The 20,617-nt window shown below is 42.7% G+C and overlaps 1 protein-coding gene across 2 annotated transcripts in view; it reads left to right on the forward strand.

The window, feature by feature from the left end:
- The window catches only part of raf1b (Raf-1 proto-oncogene, serine/threonine kinase b), a 70,890-nt gene that overhangs the window by 49,377 nt on the left and 896 nt on the right, over window positions 1-20,617 (forward strand). For both annotated transcript variants that reach the window (XM_045704992.1, NM_001123524.1), the window contains 2 exon segments: window positions 10,386-10,517; window positions 13,426-13,560. In XM_045704992.1, the coding sequence (XP_045560948.1) occupies window positions 10,386-10,517; window positions 13,426-13,560 (267 nt within the window).

The following is a 20,617-nucleotide window of genomic DNA, read 5'->3' on the forward strand; positions in this document are numbered from 1 at the left end:
CATACCATACACTACCACTACATACCATACACTACCACTACATACCATACACTACCACTACATACCATACACTAACACTACATACCATACACTACATACCGTACACTACATACCGTACACTACCACTACATAACATACCATACACTACCACTACATACCATACACTACCACTACATACCATACACTACCACTACATACCATACACTACCACTACATACCATACACTACCACTACATACCATACCATACACTACCACTACATACCATACCATACACTACCACTACATACCATACCATACACTACCACTACATACCATACACTAACCCTCTGGGTCCATACTATGGATGGTAATATAAACACCCTACATACCATACACTAACACTACATACCATACACTACCACTACATACCATACACTAACCCTCTGGGTCCATACTATGGATGGTAATATAAACACCCTACATACCATACACTACCACACACTACCACTACATACCATACACTACCACTACATACCATACACTACCACTACATACCATACACTACCACTACATACCATACCATACACTACCACTACATACCATACACTACCACTACATACCATACATTACCACTACATACCATACATTACCACTACATACCATACACTACCACTACATACCATACACTACCACTACATACCATACACTACCACTACATACCATACACTACCACTACATACCATACACTACCACTACATACCATACACTACCACTACATACCATACACTACCACTACATACCATACACTACCACTACATACCATACACTACATACCGTACACTACCACTACATACCATACCGTACACTACCACTACATACCATACCGTACACTACCACTACATACCATACACTACCACTACATACCATACACTACCACTACATACCATACCATACACTACCACTACATACCATACCATACACTACCACTACATACCATACACTAACCCTCTGGGTCCATACTATGGATGGTAATATAAACACCCTACATACCATACACTAACACTACATACCATACACTACCACTACATACCATACACTAACCCTCTGGGTCCATACTATGGATGGTAATATAAACACACTACATACCATACCCTAACACTACATACCATACCCTAACACTACATACCATACCCTAACACTACATACCATACCCTAACACTACATACCATACCCTAACACTACATACCATACCCTAACACTACATACCATACCCTAACACTACATACCATACCCTAACACTACATACCATACCCTAACACTACATACCATACCCTAACACTACATACCATACCCTAACACTACATACCATACCCTAACACTACCACTACATACCATACCCTACATACCATACACTAACCCTAACATATGTCGTGTCTTTGGCATCATTAAAGGTGAAGACTGTTATTTTATCAAATCAATTCTCTAATTATTATTACGTGATTAAACTAATCATGTAATTTTAATTAACTAGGAAGTCTGGGCACCAAGGAAAATGTTCAGATTACAAAGTTATAATTTTCAGAATATAACTCTTTTGGTCTTCTATTAATGAATTATTATTGTTATTACCTTCATCAGGCTCATCTGAATGTCGTATATTGTTGGTTATCTGCACGAACCCAGCCTCTACTATGAATCATCATACACCAATTGGCTCAATTATTTACAGTTGAAATCGGAAGTTTACATACACACGTTTACAAATGCATTTAAACTCAGTTTTTCACAATTCCTGACATTTAATCCTGGTAAAAATTCCCTGTCTTAGGTCAGTTAGGATCACCACTTTATTTTAAGAATGTAAAATGTCAGAATAATAGTATGATTTATTTCAGCTTTTATTTCTTTCATCACATTCCCAGTGGGTCAGAAGTTTACATACACTCAATTAGTATTTGGTAATCTTCGACAAGCTTCCCACAATAAGTTGGGTGAATTTTGGCCCATTCCTCCTGACAGAGCTGGTGTAACTGAGTCAGGTTTGTAGGCCTCCTTGCTCGCACACGCTTTTTCAGTTCTGCCCACAAATGTTCTATTGGATTGAGGTCAGGGCTTTGTGATGGCCACTCCAATACCTTTATGGTCCTTAAGCCATTTTTCCACAACATTGGAAGTATGCTTGGGGTCATTGTCCATTTGGAAGACCCATTTGCGACCAAGCTTTAACCTCTCTGGGGTCGGCGGGACGATTTCGTCCCACCTACGTAACAGCCAGTGGAATCCCGTGGCGCGTTATTCAAATACCTTAGAAATGCTATTACTTCAATTTCTCAAACATATGACTATTTTACACCATTTTAAAGACGAGACTCTCGTTAACTTCCTGACTGATGTCTTGAGCTATTGCTTCAATATATCCAGATAATTGTAAACTTCTGACTTCAACTATATTTACTAACTAAATAATCACAGGAATTCATAAACAAACAGTAGATATTGGTTACTAACAATGATGGGAAAGAGTCCCTAGTGGACTAAGCTGATATGACGGCTTGGTGGACAAAGGGAAAGGGGTGGGACAGAGAGCGGGAAAGACAAATGGATTCATTACACAGTCTATAATTATATACATTGAAAGGCTAATCCTTTGCACATGAACGGCCGCTCATTTGAGAATAATTGCACATATATATTTAAACCCGTACGTCATTGTTTTCTTCTCTGTTGGAATCCGGTCCGTCTGCTGGAGAGTTCATCAGAGTCTCTCTGGTTGCGTTTCCTCGAAGATCAAAGTATTTTGTGGTTAGAATGGATACTTCAGAGTAGCATTCAGAAACGTTCTCATAGAATAGATGTTTTGGTGGTTGTTGGGAATCGCATCCCAGGTTTACATAATTTCTAGCTGCAGACTAGTAATTAGTATCAAAGATTTGCTCTTATTCTGTAGGGCTCGATAGTCTCAGAGTTTTAACGATTTCCAGCCGTGTAGCCAATGCTCCACGTGGTATGGTTAGGAATTCAACAACCATTGCAACCTTTGCTTACATCGGGGTTTGCGTGGTCTTAACTATTTGCAAACACAGCTGTCTGAGAATTTCCTCAGATGTTTTATTTGTAACAATAGAAACGGGCTGTTCCATGACACCTGATCATGTCCGTGCTCACGGGAATGTAGCCCCTGACTAGTTACACTTTACAGAGAATACAATTCTCTCAAATAAGAGATTAACATTACATCATTTCACAAATAGTTTCATCTTTACTCCTTAACCTCTAGGGAATCCCTTCCCGTTCTTATCCCGTTAACGGGATTGATTTTGACAACAGCCAGTGGAAAATTAGCGCGCCAAATTAAAAAACAGCTAAAATCTCATAATTCCATTTTCTCAAATAATCAACTATTTTACACCATTTTAAAGATAAGACTCTCGTTAATCCAACCACATTGTCCGATTTCAAAAAGGCTTTACGGCAAAAGCATAAAATTAGATTATGTTAGGACAGTTCCAACACAAGAAAAACCACACAGCCATTTTCCTAGCAAGGACAGGCGTCATAAATACCAGAAATTCAGCTAAAATTATGCACTAACCTTTGACGATCTTCATCAGATGACACTCCTAGGACATTATGTTACACAATACATGTATGTTTTGCTCGATAAAGTTCATATTTATATCCAAAAACAGCATTTTACATTGGCGCGTAATGTTGAGAAATGTTTTCCCTCCAAACCTACCGGTGAATGAGCACACATATTACAGAAATACTCATCATAAACGTTGATCAATATAGAAGTGTTATGCACAGAATTATAGATACACTTCTCCTAAATGTAATCGCTTTGTCAGATTTCAAAAAAGGTTCACGGCGAAAGCACAATTTGCAATAATCTGAGTACAGCCCAGAAGACACCAATAATAAGCAAACAGAAACCCGCCATCTTGGAGTCAGTAAAACTAAGAAATTACATTAAATATTCACTTACCTTTGATTATCTTCATCAGAAGGCACTCCCAGGAACCCCAGCTCCAAAATAAATGTTCGATAAAGTTAATATTTATGTCCAAATAATCAATTTTGTTCGCGCGTTAGGTTCACTATCCAAATCCACAACGCGCGTGCTTACTTAGTCCAGACAAAGTCAAAGTTATACTACAGTTTGTAGAAACATGTCAAACGATGTATAGAATCAATCTTTAGGTTGTTTTTATCATATATCTTGAATAAAATTCCAACTGGAACTATCTGTTCTCTTTAGGAGTGAATATGAACTCCGCTCGCTCCCAAGTCATTGCGCGTGACTGAGCCCATGCCTTATAATGGGACACCTACTTCCTTGTGCTTTAATTCCCATCAAATTCACCATAGAATCTTCAAACACTGTTCTAAAGACTGCTGACATCTAGTGGAAGCTTTAGGAAGTGCAAAATGAACCCTAAGTCACTGTATACAGTCAAGGCAATCACTTGAAAAAACTACAACTCAGATTTTGAACTTCCTGCTTGACTTTTTCCTCAGGTTTTTGCCTGCCATATGAGTTCTGTTATACTCAGACACCATTCAAACAGTTTTAGAAACTTCAGAGTGTTTTCTATCCAAATCTACTAATAATATGCATATTCTCGTTTCTGGGCCAGAGTAGTAACCTGTTCAAATTGGGTACGTTTTTCATCCAGCTGTGAAAATACTGCCCCCTAGCCCCAACAGGTTAACTTTATACAAGAATTAGATGCAAACCCCATAATTGAGAAATGTACACATTCAGAGAAAAAGTTGTGTGTTTCCTGTCCTTCATGAGGTCACCAAATGAAACACACTCAACATAACTGTCCCTTAAGTGTCCACGGACCATTCCCACACTCTCAAGTGGACATTTTGTTTCATTCTCCCATTTTGGGGATTTAGGAGTTCGGCCAAGTGAAATCCTTTGTTCACTCTGTGGTCTCTCTCTCTGCATGACCAGGGGGAGAGGGTCTCCTCCAGAAATGTATGGCCTGAGATAACAGAACCTGGGTGTAGGAGAGAGTGAGGGGGAAGCCATGATCTACACCCAGAAAGGGCCACATACAACACACATACCATACACTAACCCTAACCCTCTGGGTCCATACTATGGATAGTAAGCCCTACCATACTCTTAACTAGATATTGTAGTGACATTTAGAAACCTTATCAAGGGTTTCAGACCTCTTGGTGTAGCAGTTAAGGTGTTTTGTTGACAGTAGCTGGATCCAGGGATCATATCCTGGTTGGAATTACCATATTTGCTGCAATATCATTCCTTTGACCGCTTAAACTATATACAGCACCTTGCAAAAGTATTCAGACCTCTTGGGTTTCTTTACATTCTATTGTTACAGAATTGGGATTAAAATGTATTGGCAGTTGTTGTCAACAAAATACTCTATCAAAGTGAGCATGTTTTGGGCGGGATTAATATAAATTAACAATCTAGTCGTTCCGTAAGTATTCAGCACCCTGAGTCAATACATGTTAGAAGCACCCTTGGCAGTGATTACAGCTGTCAGTCTTCCTGGGTAAGTGTTTATTAAGAGCTTTGCCCACCTGGATTGTGCAATATTTGCATGTTATTCTTTAAAACATTCTTTAACCTCACTAGGGGGTGTGTGCTAGCGTCCCACCTGACCAACATCCAGTGAAATTGCAGCGCGCCAAATTCAAAAACAGAAATAGTCATTATAAAAAAATATATAAATATGTTCATGAAACATACAAGCGTTATACATGGATTTAAAGAAACTTCTTGTTAATCCAACCACTGTGTCAGATTTAAAAAAGGCTTTACGGCGAAAGCAGACCATCCAGCATACCATACGGAGAGAAAAAAATGTATGAAATGTATGCATTCACTACTGTAAGTCGCTCTGGATAAGAGCGTCTGCTAAATGACTAAAATGTAAAAGCGATTATCTGAGAACAGCGCCCAGCAGACAAATCATTACAAACAGTAACAAGCCAAGTAGAGGAGTTACACAAGTCAGAAATAGTGATAAAATGAATCGCTTACCTTTTGATCTTCATGTTTGCACTCAAGACTCCCATTTACTCAATAAATGTTTGTTTTGTTCGATAAAGTCCATGTTTATATCCAAAAACCTCAGTTTTGTTCAGTAATCCACTGTCTCAAACAACATCCGGTGAAATTGCAGAGCGTGAAACTCAACAAAACAGAAATTCTCATAATAAATATACATAAAAGATACAAATGTTATACACCAGTTAAAGATAAACTTCTTGTTAATCCAACCGCTGTGTCAAATTTCAAAAGGCTTTACGGCGAAAGCAAACCCTGCGATTATCTGAGAACAGCGCCCAGCAGACAAATCATTACAGTTAGCAGCCAAGAAGAGGAGTAACAAAAGTCAGAAATAGCGATAAAATGTATCACTTAACTTTGATGATCTTCATATGGTTGCACTCCGAAGACTCCATGTTACACAATACATTTTCGTTTTGTTTGATAATGTCCCTCTTTATGTCCAAAAACCTCAGTTTTGTTCAGCAATCTATTGGAACAAATCGCGGTCACGACAGACAAAAAATAAAAAATGTACAATAAAAGTACGTAGAAACATGTCAAACGATGTTTAAAATCAATCCTCAGGTTGTTTTTGTCATAAATAATCAATAATATTTCAACCGGACCAAAGCTTCGTCAATAGAAAAGGAGAAACAAAGGCGCGCTCCCGATCACGCGCTGGACTCATGTCTGGAACTGTCCACTCATTGAAGTGCTGTATCTCCCTCATTTTTCAGAGTAAAAGCCTGAAACAATGCCTAAAGACTGGCCACATGTAGAAGAAGCCATAGAGATTGTGAACTGGGTCCTAAGTCTTTGTATGGTGGATAGGCTTTCAATGGAAAAACAGCCTTTCAAAATCATAGTACTTCCTGGATGGATTTTCCTCAGGTTTTCGCCTTCCATATCAGTTCTGTTATACTCAGACATTATTTTAACAGTTTTGGAAACTTTAGTGTTTTCTATCCAAATCTATGCATATCCTAGCTTCTGGGCCTGAGTAGCAGGCAGTTTACTATGGGCACGCTTTTCATCCAAAATTCCGAATGCTGCCCCCTACCCTAGTGAAGTTAAGCTCTGTGAAGATGTTGGGGATCATGGCTAGACAGCCATAGATTTTCAAGCAGATTTAAGTCAAAACTGTAACTTGGCCACTCAGGAACATTCCCTGTCTTCTTGGTAAGCAACTCCAGTGTATATTTGGCCTTGTGTTGTAGGCTATTGTCCTGCTGAAAGGTGAATTTGTCTCCCAGTCTTTGGTGTAAAGCAGACTGAAACAGGTTTTCCTACAGTTGAAATCGGAAGTCTACATACACTTATGTTGGAGTCATTAAAACTTGTTTTTCAACTACTCCACAAATTTCTTGTTAACAAACTATAGTTTTGGCAAGGTGGTTAGGACATCTACTTTGTGTTTGATACAAGTAATTTTTCCAACAATTGTTTACAGACAGATTATTTCACTTAAAATTCACTATCACAATTCCAGTGGGTCAGAAGTTTACATGCACTAAGTTGACTGTGCCTTTAAACAGCTTGGAAAATTCCAGAAAAAGTCATGGCTTTAGAAGCTTCTGATAGGCTAAATGACATCATTTGAGTCAATTGGAGGTGTACCTGTGGATGTATTTCAAGGCCTACCTTCAAACTCAGTGCCTCTTTGCTTGACATCATGGGAAAATCTAAAGAAATCAGCCAAGACCTCAGAAAAATAATTGTAGACCTCCACAAGTCTGGTTCATCCTTGGGAGCAATTTCCAAATGCCTGAAGGTACCACATTCATCTGTAGAAACAATAGTACGCAAGTATAAACACCATGGGACCACGCAGCTGTCATACCGCTCAGCAAGGAAGAAGCCACTGCTCCAAAACCGCCATGAAAAAGCCAGACTACGGTTTGCAACTGCACATGGGGACAAAGATCGTACTTTTTGGAGAAATGTCCTCTGGTCTGATGAAACAAAAATAGAACTGTTTGGCCATAATGACCATTGTCATGTTTGGAGGAAAAATGGGGAGGATTGCAAGCTGAAGAACACCATCCCAACTGTGAAGCACAGGGGTGGCAGCATGTTGTGGGGGTGCTTTGCTGCAGGAGGAACTGGTGCACTTCACAAAATAATTTCCCTTGCTCTTGATGGCATCTATCTGGATATATTGAAGCAACATCTTAAGACATCAGTCAGGAAGTTAACGATTGGTTGCAAATGGGTCTTCCAAATGGACAATGACCCCAAGCATACTTCCAAAGTTGTGGCAAAATGTCTCAAAGACGACAAAGGTATTGGAGTGGCCATCACAAAGCCCTGACCTCAATCCCATAGAAAACCTGTGGGCAGACCTGAAAAAGCGTGTGCGAGCAAGGTGGCCTACAAACCTGATTCAGTTACACCAGCTCTGCCTGGAGGAATGGGCCAAAATTCACCCAACTTATTGTGGGAAGCTTGTGGAAGGCTACCCGAAACATTTGACCCAAGTTAAACAATTTAAAGGCAATGCTACTTGAGTGTATGTAAACTTCCGACCCACTGGGAATGTGATGAAAGAAATAAAAGCTGAAATCAATCATTCTCTCTACTATTATTCTGACATTTCACATTCTTAAAATAAAGTGGTGATCCTAACTGACCTAAGACAGGGACTTTTTACGAGAATTGAGTTTAAATGTATTTGGCTAAGGTGTATGTAAACTTCCGACTTCAACTGTATCTGATTTTGCCTGTGCTTAGCTCCATCGCATTTTTTTTTATTCTGAAAAACTCCACAGTATTGTTGTCAAGAATACCCATACCATGATGCAGCCACCACCTTGAAAATAAGGAGGCAGTTACTCAGTGACGTGTTGGATTTGTCCCAAACATGAGGCTTTGCAATTAGAGAAAAGTGTACTCCTTTGTGGTGTTCTTGCGGTGTTACTTTAGTGCTTTGTTGCAAGGTGCACCTTTTTGAATATTTTTCTTCTCTTTATTTGTATAATTTTTTTCACTCTTGTCATTTAGGTCATTATTGTAGAGTAATTACAATGTTTTGCATCCTCAGATGTCTACCAACACCAGCCATTAAACTATGTAACTGTTTTAACATCACCAATGGCCTCATGGTGACATCCCTGAGTAGTTTCATTGCTGTCCTGCAGCTCAGTTCAGAAGGACGATTGTATGTTTGATGTGTCTGGGTGGTTTAATACATCATCCACAGCATAATTATTAACTAGATCACGCTTAAAGACACATTCAACGTCTGATTTGTTATTGTTACCCTTCTACCAATCACTGCCCTTCTTTGAGGCTTTTGAAAAGTTTCCTGATCTCTGTAGTTGAATCTGTGCTTGAAATGCAATACTTGACTGAAGGACTGTCAGGGAAAAATTACATGCTTACCTGATTTGTTTGATATTAATAGTAAACGATGATATATTTAACTAAGAGTAAGACTGGCCCGCTAAGGCGGAGTTTTTATGGTGTCCACTCTAGTTTCCTGCAGCTAGTCTGGACGTCGAGGAAATGGGTTTTACTAGCGGGCGATGAAACTTTACAGCCACATTCCGTTCTGTGATCAGTGGTGCACTGGGGAGATGGATAGGATGTGGGGTGGTTCTAACTGGGATAGAGATGGACTGGAACAAAGGGTCTTAGACATCCTGGCATTTGGGAAATTAGGCCAGGGTCGGGGGTTAAGATAATGCCAGGTGCAGATAAAGACAGGATGAACCCAAAGTGGCTCATGATGCTCTTTGATCTGCCTGAGAGGGGTGGAACTAAGCATTCTTAATGTCCTATATAAGAGATCTGTTTTTCATTGTTAGGGAAGCTCTCAGCAACAACTTAGTGTGCGGTCGACGGTTTCGTTATTGCAATAATTAATCGATATTAAATAAATATGATTGGCTGAAGAAATGACCAAGTCTCTCTCAGTACTGAATTTCCATGACAAACCTTACAGATATTGTATGTATGGGGACAGAGGAAGGGTTAGTCATTCAGAAATCACGTCAACCCCTATTATTTCACATGCAACTTATTATTTGTTAAACCACATTTTACTCCTGAACTAATTTAGGCTTGCATAAACAAAGGGGCTGAGTACTTATGCAACAACAGTAATTTAGTTATTAATTGTTTATCTAAAAAAATATATATAATTCTTCCACTTTGACATTAGAGTATTATGTGTAGATTGTTGACAAACAAAATTACAATTAGATCTATTTTAATCCCACTTTGTAACAATAAAATGTGAAGAAATCCAAGAGTCTGAATAGTTTTGCAAGGCGCTGTATGTATGAATGAAGTTTTGATGTAGTCACCAACCATAGTAGATTTTCAGTAGCTGTCCCTGCCTAACCTTAACTCTTCCTCCAGGCTCCAGAGGTGATCCGCATGCAGGACAACAACCCCTATAGTTTCCAGTCTGACGTCTACTCATACGGTGTGGTTCTGTATGAACTGATGACTGGAGAACTGCCTTACAGCATGATCGCTACTCGAGACCAGGTAACGATGTAGAGACACACAATGGACACGTCAATGTAAACTTCCGACTTCAACGTACATACAATACCCCATCATGACAAAGGGAAAACAGGTTTTTAGAAATTCTAGCAAATGTATAAAAATAAAGTATTCAGACCCTTTGCTATGAGACTCGAAATTGAGCTCAGGTGCATCCTGTTTTCATTGATTATCCGTGAGATGTTTCTACAACTTGATTGGACTCCAGCTGTGGTAAATCCAATTGATTTGGAAAGGCACACACCTGTCTATATAAGATCCCACTGTTTACAGTGCATGTCAGAGCAAAAACCAAGCCATGAGATTGAAGGAATTGTCTGTAGAGCTCCCAGACAGGATTGTGTCGAAGGGGAAGGGTACCAAAAAACTGTCTGCAGCATTGAAGGTCCCCAAGAACTGTGGACTCCATCATTCTTAAATGGAAGAAGTTTGGAACCACCAAGACTCTTCCTAGAGCTGGCCGCCCGGCCAAACTGAGCAATCGGGGGGAGAAGGGCCTTGGATAGGGAGGTGACCAAGAACCCTATGGTCATTCTGACAGAGCTTCAGAGTACCTCTGTGGAGATGGGAGAACCTTCCATAAGGACAACCATCTCTGCAGCACTCCACCAATCAGGCCTTTATGGTAAAGTGGCCAGACGGAAGCCACTCCTCAGTAAAAGGCAAATGACATCCTGCTTGGAGTTTGCCAAAAGGCACCTAAAGGATGCAGACCATGAGAAACAAGATTCTCTGGTCTAATGAAACTGCCTGAACGCCAAGCGTCTCGTCTGAAGGAATCCTGGCACCATCTCTACGGTGAAGCATGGTGGTGGCAGCATCATGCTGTGGGGATGTTTTTCAGCGGCAGGGACTGGGAGACAAGTCAGGATCGAGGGAAAGATGAACGGAGCAAAGTACAGAGCCATGATGAGGACCTCAGACTGGGGGCGAAGGTTCACCTTCCAACAGGAGAAGGACCCTAAGCACACAGCCAAGACAACGCAGGAGTGGCTTCGGGACAAGTCTCAATGTCCTTGAGTGGCCCAGCCAGAGCCTGGACTTGAACCCGATCGAACATCTCTGGAGAGACCTGGAAATAGCTGCGCAGCGACGCTCCCCATCCAACCTGACAGCGCTTGAGAGGATCTGCAGAGAAGAATGGGAGAAACTCCCCAAATACAGGTGTGCCAAGCTTGTAGCGTCATACCCAAGAAGACTCTAGGCTGTAATCGCTGCCAAAGGTGCTTCAACAAAGTACTGAGAAAAGGGTCTGAATACTTATGTGAATGTGGCTGGCACGGGGCCTCATGTGCCTGGGGCTGGGTGGTAGCCTCTGGGGCTGGGTGGTGGGTGGTAGCCTCTGGGGCTGGGTGGTAGCCTCTGGGGCTGGGTGGTAGCCTCGGGCTGGGTGGTAGCCTCTAGTCAGACTCAACTACCCCTAAAGCTCCACAGTCCTCTCTGTCTACAACTATACACTGACTGACTGGCCCCTATGGACTGACTGACTGGCCCCTATGGACTGACTGACTGGCCCCTATGGACTGGCTGACTGACTGGCCCCTATGGACTGGCTGACTGACTGGCCCCTATGGACTGGCTGACTGACTGGCCCCTATGGACTGGCTGACTGACTGGCCCCTATGGACTGGCTGACTGACTGGCCCCTATGGACTGGCTGACTGACTGGCCCCTATGGACTGGCTGACTGACTGGCCCCTATGGACTGGCCGGCTGACTGGCCCCTATGGACTGGCCGGCTGGCTGACTGGCCCCTATGGACTGGCCGGCTGGCTGACTGGCCCCTATGGACTGGCCGGCTGGCTGACTGGCCCCTATGGACTGGCCGGCTGGCTGACTGGCCCCTATGGACTGGCCGGCTGGCTGACTGGCCCCTATGGACTGGCCGGCTGGCTGACTGGCCCCTATGGACTGGCCGGCTGGCTGACTGGCCCCTATGGACTGGCCGGCTGGCTGACTGGCCCCTATGGACTGGCCGGCTGGCTGACTGGCCCCTATGGACTGGCCGGCTGGCTGACTGGCCCCTATGGACTGGCCGGCTGGCTGACTGGCCCCTATGGACTGGCCGGCTGGCTGACTGGCCCCTATGGACTGGCCGGCTGGCTGACTGGCCCCTATGGACTGGCCGGCTGGCCGACTGGCCCCTATGGACTGGCCGGCTGGCCGACTGGCCCCTATGGACTGGCCGGCTGGCCGACTGGCCCCTATGGACTGGCCGGCTGGCCGACTGGCCCCTATGGACTGGCCGGCTGGCCGACTGGCCCCTATGGACTGGCCGACTGGCCCCTATGGACTGGCCGGCTGGCCGACTGGCCCCTATGGACTGGCCGGCTGGCCGACTGGCCCCTATGGACTGGCCGACTGGCTGGCCCTTATAGGCTCACTGGGCTCTTTGGACTGGCTGGCTGACTGGCTGGCTGGCCACTATGGATTGACTAACTGCCTGGCCCCTATGGACTGGCTGGCCCCTGTGTACTGACTAACTGGTTGACTGACTGGCCCCTATGAAGTGACAAGCTGACTGACTGGCCTGGAAGACTGACTGACCCCTATGGACTGGCTGATTGGCTCCTGTGGACTGGCTGACTGGCCCCTATGGACTGCGGCTGACTGGCCCCTATGGCGTGACAAGCTGACTGACTGAGTGGCCCCTATGGACTGACTGGCTGACGACTGGCCCCTATGGACTGACTGGCCCCTATGGACTGGCTCGCTTACTGACCACCCCATTTTGACAGTCTGACTGGCCCCTATGGTCTGGCTGACTGGCCCCTATGGTCTGGCTGACTGGCCCCTATGGTCTGGCTGACTGGCCCATATGGTCTGGCTGACTGCAATCTGTAGTCTTCCCTCCTAATCCCTGACATCTAACCCTCTTCTCCCTCTACAGATCATCTTCATGGTGGGTCGTGGCTCCCTGTTTCCAGAGCTGAGTAAGCTGTATAAAAACTGTCCTAAAGCCATGAAGAGGCTGGTGGCCGACTGCATCAAGAAGTCCAAAGACGACAGGCCACTCTTCCCTCAGGTACATAACTACCACTATGCCTAACAATAACCCTGATAATAACCCGGTGTCTATTAGAACTACCCCTGATAATAACCCTGTCTATTAGAACTACCCCTGATAATAACCCTGTATTAGAACTACCCCTGATAATAACCCTGATAATAACCCGGTGTCTATTAGAACTACCCCTGATAATAACCCTGTCTATTAGAACTACCCCTGATAATAACCCTGTATTAGAACTACCCCTGATAATAACCCGGTGTCTATTAGAACTACCCCTGATAATAACCCGGTGTCTATTAGAACTACCCCTGATAATAACCCGGTGTCTATTAGAACTACCCCTGATAATAACCCGGTGTCTATTAGAACTACCCCTGATAATAACCCTGTATTAGAACTACCCCTGATAATAACCCTGATAATAACCCGGTGTCTATTAGAACTACCCCTGATAATAACCCTGTCTATTAGAACTACCCCTGATAATAACCCTGTATTAGAACTACCCCTGATAATAACCCTGATAATAACCCGGTGTCTATTAGAACTACCCCTGATAATAACCCTGTCTATTAGAACTACCCCTGATAATAACCCTGTATTAGAACTACCCCTGATAATAACCCTGATAATAACCCGGTGTCTATTAGAACTACCCCTGATAATAACCCTGTCTATTAGAACTACCCCTGATAATAACCCGGTGTCTATTAGAACTAACCCTGATAATAACCCGGTGTCTATTAGAACTACCCCTGATAATAACCCTGATAATAACCCTGTGTATATTAGAACTACCCCTGATAATAACCCTGTGTATATTAGAACTACCCCTGATAATAACCCTGTGTATATTAGAACTAACCCTGATAATAACCCGGTGTCTATTAGAACTACCCCTGATAATAACCCTGATAATAACCCTGTGTATATTAGAACTAACCCTGATAATAACCCGGTGTCTATTAGAACTACCCCTGATAATAACCCTGATAATAACCCTGTGTATATTAGAACTAACCCCGATAATAACCCTGATAATAACCCTGTGTATATTAGAACTAACCCTGATAATAACCCTGTGTATATTAGAACCACCCCTGATAATAACCCTGTGTATATTAGAACCACCCCTGATAATAACCCTGATAATAACCCTGTGTATATTAGAACTAACCCTGATAATAACCCTGATAATAACCCTGTGTATATTAGAACTACCCCTGATAATAACCCTGATAATAACCCTGTGTATATTAGAACTACCCCTGATAATAACCCGGTGTCTATTAGAACCACCCCTGATAATAACCCTGTCTATTAGAACTACCCCTGATAATAACCCTGTGTATATTAGAACCACCCCTGATAATAACCCTGTGTCTATTAGAACCACCCCTGATAATAACCCTGATAATAACCCTGTGTATATTAGAACTAACCCTGATAATAACCCTGTGTATATTAGAACTAACCCTGATAATAACCCTGATAATAACCCTGTGTATATTAGAACCACCCCTGATAATAACCCTGTGTATATTAGAACTACCCCTGATAATAACCCTGTGTATATTAGAACTACCCCTAATAATAACCCTGTGTATATTAGAACTACCCCTGATAATAACCCGGTGTCTATTAGAACCACCCCTGATAATAACCCTGATAACAACCCTGTGTATATTAGAACTACCCCTGATAATAACCCTGATAACAACCCTGTGTATATTAGAACTACCCCTGATAATAACCCTGTGTATATTAGAACCACCCCTGATAATAACCCTGTGTCTATTAGAACTACCCCTGATAATAACCCTGATAATAACCCGGTGTCTATTAGAACCACCCCTGATAATAACCCTGTGTATATTAGAACCACCCCTGATAATAACCCTGATAATAACCCTGTGTATATTAGAACTACCCCTGATAATAACCCTGATAATAACCCTGTGTATATTAGAACTACCCCTAATAATAACCCTGTGTATATTAGAACCACCCCTGATAATAACCCTGTGTCTATTAGAACTACCCCTGATAATAACCCTGTGTATATTAGAACTACCCCTGATAATAACCCTGTGTATATTACAACTACCCCGGATAATAACCCTGTGTCTATTACAACTACCCCGGATAATAACCCTGTGTCTATTAGAACCACCCCGGACGAGGGCCGACGCCAGAATGAATCCGTTGGACTGGCATTTATTATTTTCCATGGGGGGGCACGTTTATATGTATAACAATAAACAAATCAATAATTAATGTAATTAATGTAATTAGTAATTCAGTACCTTGTATTCAGGAAGTGCCTTTGTTACTACTTTGAAACAGAAAGCATTGGTGTTGATTTCCTTTTTAAATACCCCATCCAACCACCAAGACGCACAGTCAGCAAGATTTTATTTCACCTTTATTTCACCTTTATTTAACCTTTATTTAACCTTTATTTAACCATGCAAGATGCAAGGTCAAAGGAAGAAAACATTACGAGAGGCAAGTGTGCTTGATAAGTGAAAATCAGCACAAAATCAATAAAGGCATGAGGAATATGTGTTGCTATGACAGCAGTTATCAGTTGGTCCATGTCCCAGTCTGAACAACGACAGCTGTGGAGCGCGTTGCTGATTTTCGTTCTTGCTGGAGATGTAGGATCTTGCTCCCTCAGTGACGACAGTAGCATTTTCACCGGCTTGTTCTGTTCCACACAGTGCTGTCTGTTTCATTTCATTTGGTGGTGGCGTGGGCAGGCTGAGGTCAGAGGAATACTCATCAGAGATGTCGTCATGATTACATTCTTCGCCACCATCGGAGTCGTTTTCATTCACATTTTGAATCAACGCTAACGAATGCATCGATTTATCTTGGTTAAGGTGAATGCACCAATTTGTAAGTCGCTCTGGATAAGAGCGTCTGCTAAATGACTTAAATGTAAATGTCATCTTGCCATTGTAAATTATGCACGCTCTTACTGTGTCCTGCAAGTAGGCCAGACTAGACTGATAGAGTACATAACATTCAGCCATAATTAGAATAGATCCATACAAATGGCCCGCCCTGTTTTTCATTCACATTTGGTGATTAGATAATTATGCATAGTTGGCTTCTCCTCGCTCATCCATTCTCCCCCATCGCTTCTCCTCGCTCATCCATTCTCCCCCATCGCTTCTCCTCGCTCATCCATTCTCCCCCATCGCTTCTCCTCGCTCATCCATTCTCCCCCATCGCTTCTCCTCGCTCATCCATTCTCCCCCATCGCTTCTCCTCGCTCATCCATTCTCCCCCATCGCTTCTCCTCGCTCATCCATTCTCCCCCATCGCTTCTCCTCGCTCATCCATTCTCCCCCATCGCTTCTCCTCGCTCATCCATTCTCCCCCATCGCTTCTCCTCGCTCATCCATTCTCCCCCATCGCTTCTCCTCGCTCATCCATTCTCCCCCATCGCTTCTCCTCGCTCATCCATTCTCCCCCATCGCTTCTCCTCGCTCATCCATTCTCCCCCATCGCTTCTCCTCGCTCATCCATTCTCCCCCATCGCTTCTCCTCGCTCATCCATTCTCCCCCATCGCTTCTCCTCGCTCATCCATTCTCCCCCATCGCTTCTCCTCGCTCATACTTTAGCCAACTTCATTCATCCCTTATTATAAGCTGTTGTTATATGTGTGAAATTAGTTTCGGTTCACTTTCGAAGCGATTTCCAACTGTGTACGGCATCTTCAACTATCTGTAGGAGGGGAGCAGGCCCTACTGTAAAAAGGAGGGGCAACAGGGAAAATCATACACTTAGGTTGGAGTCATTAACTTGTTTTTCAACCACTCCACACATTTCTTGTTAACAAACTATAGTCATTTTTCCAACAATTGTTTACTGACAGATTATTTCACTTATAATTCACTGTATTGCAATTCCAGTGGGTCAGAAGTTTACATACACTAAGTTGACTGTGCCTTTAAACAGCTTGGAAAATTCCAGAAATGAAATCATGGCTTTAGAAGCTTCTGATAGGCTAATTGACATTTCAGTCAATTGGAGGTGTACCTGTGGATGTATTTCAAGGCCGACCTTCAAACTCAATGCCTCTTTGCTTGACATCATGGGAAAATCAAAAGAAATCAGCCAAGACCTCAGAAAAACAATCGTAGACCTCCAAGTCTGGTTCATCCTTGGGAGAAATTTCCAAACGCCTAAAGGTGCCACATTCATCTGAACAAACAATAGTACGCAAGTATAAACACCATGGGACCACGGAGCCGTCACACCGCTCAGGAAGGAGACGCTTTCTGTCTCCTAGAGATGAACGTACTTTGGTGTGAAAAGTGCCAATCAATCCCAGAACGACAGCAAAGGACCTTGTGAAGATGCTGGAGGAAACAGGTACAAAAGTATCTATATCCACAGTAAAACGAGTCCTATATCGACATAACCTGAAAGGCCACTAAGCAAGGAAGAAGCCACTGCTCCAAAACCGCCATAAAAAAAGCCAGATTACGGTTTGCAACTGCACATGGGGACAAAGATTGTACTTTTTAGAGAAATGTCCTCTGGCCTGATGAAACAAAAATAGAACAGTTTGGCAATAATGACCATCGTTATGTTTGGAGGAAAAAGGGGGATGCTTGCAAGCCGAAGAACACCATCCTAACCGTGAAGCATGGGGGTGGCTGCATGTTGTGGGGCTGCTTTGCTGCAGGAGGGACTGGTGCACTTCACAAAATAGATGGCATCATGAGGTAGGGAAATTATGTGGATATATATATATATATATATATATATATATATATATATATATATATATATATATATAAGCAACATCTCAAGACATCAGTCAGGAAATTAGATTGTCCATTTGCAACCAATGACCCCAAGCATACTTCCAAAGTTGTGGCAAAATGGCTTAAGGACAACAAAGTAAAGGTATTGGAGTGGCCATCACAAAGCCCTGACCTCAATCCAATAGAAAATGTATGGGTAGAACTGAAAAAGCGTGTGCAAGCAAGGAGGCCTACAAACCTGACTCAGTTACACCAGCTCTGTCAGGAGGAATGGGCCAAAATTCACCCAACTTATTGTGGGAAGCTTGTGGAAGGCTACCTGCAACATTTGACCCAAGTTAAACAGTATAAAGGCAATGTTACCAAATACTAATTGAGTGCAGGTAAACTTCTGACCCACTGGGAATGTGATGAAATAAATAAAAGCTGAAATAAATAATTCTCTACTATTATTCTGACATTTCACATTCTTAAAATAAAGTGGTGATCCTAACTGACCTAAAACAGGGAATTCTTACTAGGATTAAATGTCAGAAATTGTGAAACTGAGTTTAAATGTATTTGGCTAAGGTGAATGTAAACTTCTGACTTCAACTGTATGACATGCCCTCCTCAAACTGTCTATGGCACCAGTTCTGTTCGCGATATTAAGATTCTAACAAGGACGGCGTGGGACATTACTTTGAAAACGGCACAGTAGGGCCTCCCGAGTGGCGCGGCATCGCCTCCCGAGTGGCGCGGCATCGCAGTGCTTGAGGCGTCACTACAGCCCTGGGTTAGATCCCAGGCTGTGTCACAGCTGGCTGTGACCGGGAGACCCATGAGACGGCGCACATTTGGCCCAGCGTCGTCCGGGTTAGGGGAGGGTTTGGCCGGCCGGGATTTCCTTGACCCATCGTGCTCTAGCGACTCCTTGTGGCGGCCCGGGCATCTGCAGGCTGACTTCGGTCGCCAGTTGGACGACATTTCCTCTGACACATTGGTGCAGCTGGCTTCCAGGTTAAGCGAGCAGTGTGTCAAGAAGCAGTGCTCTCGACCTTCGCCTCTCCCGAGTCCATAGGGGAGTTGCAGCGATGGGACCAGACTGTAACTACCAATTTGGATATCACAAAAATGTAGGAAATGTAATAAAAAATGTCAGTAATTTTAATTCATGAGCAGTCCAAATAGCGGTTTTATAGTAACATGTATTTTAACTAAAAATGAATTAGCCTACCTTTTTGAATGTGACATGAACACAACCAGTCATGATGTTTTCATCTGATTTGTAAAATAAATACATTCAAAAACTTAGTAGCATCCGATCGACTGAAACAGAATGTAGCCCAGGTATCTGATGCGGTCTGGCAAAGCTAAGTCATGCAATACTCTTAGTTCAGGCAGCATCAGATACCTGGGCTACACAGACTGCTAAGCTTGCTTTATCTGACAATGATGGGTCTTTCTGTCGGCGCGTGTCTCAGTCAAATAAATTATCCATATTTAAATATTTTATTTGGACGGGCCAGATGGTACGTTAGGGCGGGCCAGGCCCCCCCATAACACCGGCCTTGCACTGACCCTGACAGTTAAGAGACATCAGTCGGTTGCTGTGCTACTCACACGGGAAATGTTGTTGTAGTCAGTGACCAGATAATGTTGAATGAATGAATGTTGTTGTAGTCAGTGACCAGATAATGTTGAATGAATGTTGTTGTAGTCAGTGACCAGATACTGTTGAATGAATGAATGTTGTTATAGTCAGGGACCAGATAATGTTGAATGAATGAATGTTGTCGTAGTCAGTCAGGGACCAGATAATGTTGAATGAATGAATGTTGTTGTAGTCAGGGACCAGATAATGTTGAATGAATGAATGTTGTCGTAGTCAGTCAGTGACCAGATAATGTTGAATGAATGTTGTTGTAGTCAGTCAGTGACCAGATAATGTTGAATGAATGTTGTAGTCAGTCAGTGACCAGATAATGTTGAATGAATGAATGTTGTTATAGTCAGGGACCAGATAATGTTGAATGAATGAATGTTGTCGTAGTCAGTCAGTGACCAGATAATGTTGAATGAATGTTGTTGTAGTCAGTCAGTGACCAGATAATGTTGAATGAATGTTGTAGTCAGTCAGTGACCAGATAATGTTGAATGAATGTTGTAGTCAGTCAGTGACCAGATAATGTTGAATGAATGTTGTCATAGTCAGTCAGTGACCAGATAATGTTGAATGAATGTTGTCAGTGACCAGATAATGTTGAATGAATGTTGACAATAATGGCTCTTATTTCCTGTCTAG

This window comes from Salmo salar, chromosome ssa22 (assembly GCF_905237065.1).
Source record: "Salmo salar chromosome ssa22, Ssal_v3.1, whole genome shotgun sequence".
In the NCBI taxonomy this organism is placed as follows: domain Eukaryota; kingdom Metazoa; phylum Chordata; class Actinopteri; order Salmoniformes; family Salmonidae; genus Salmo; species Salmo salar.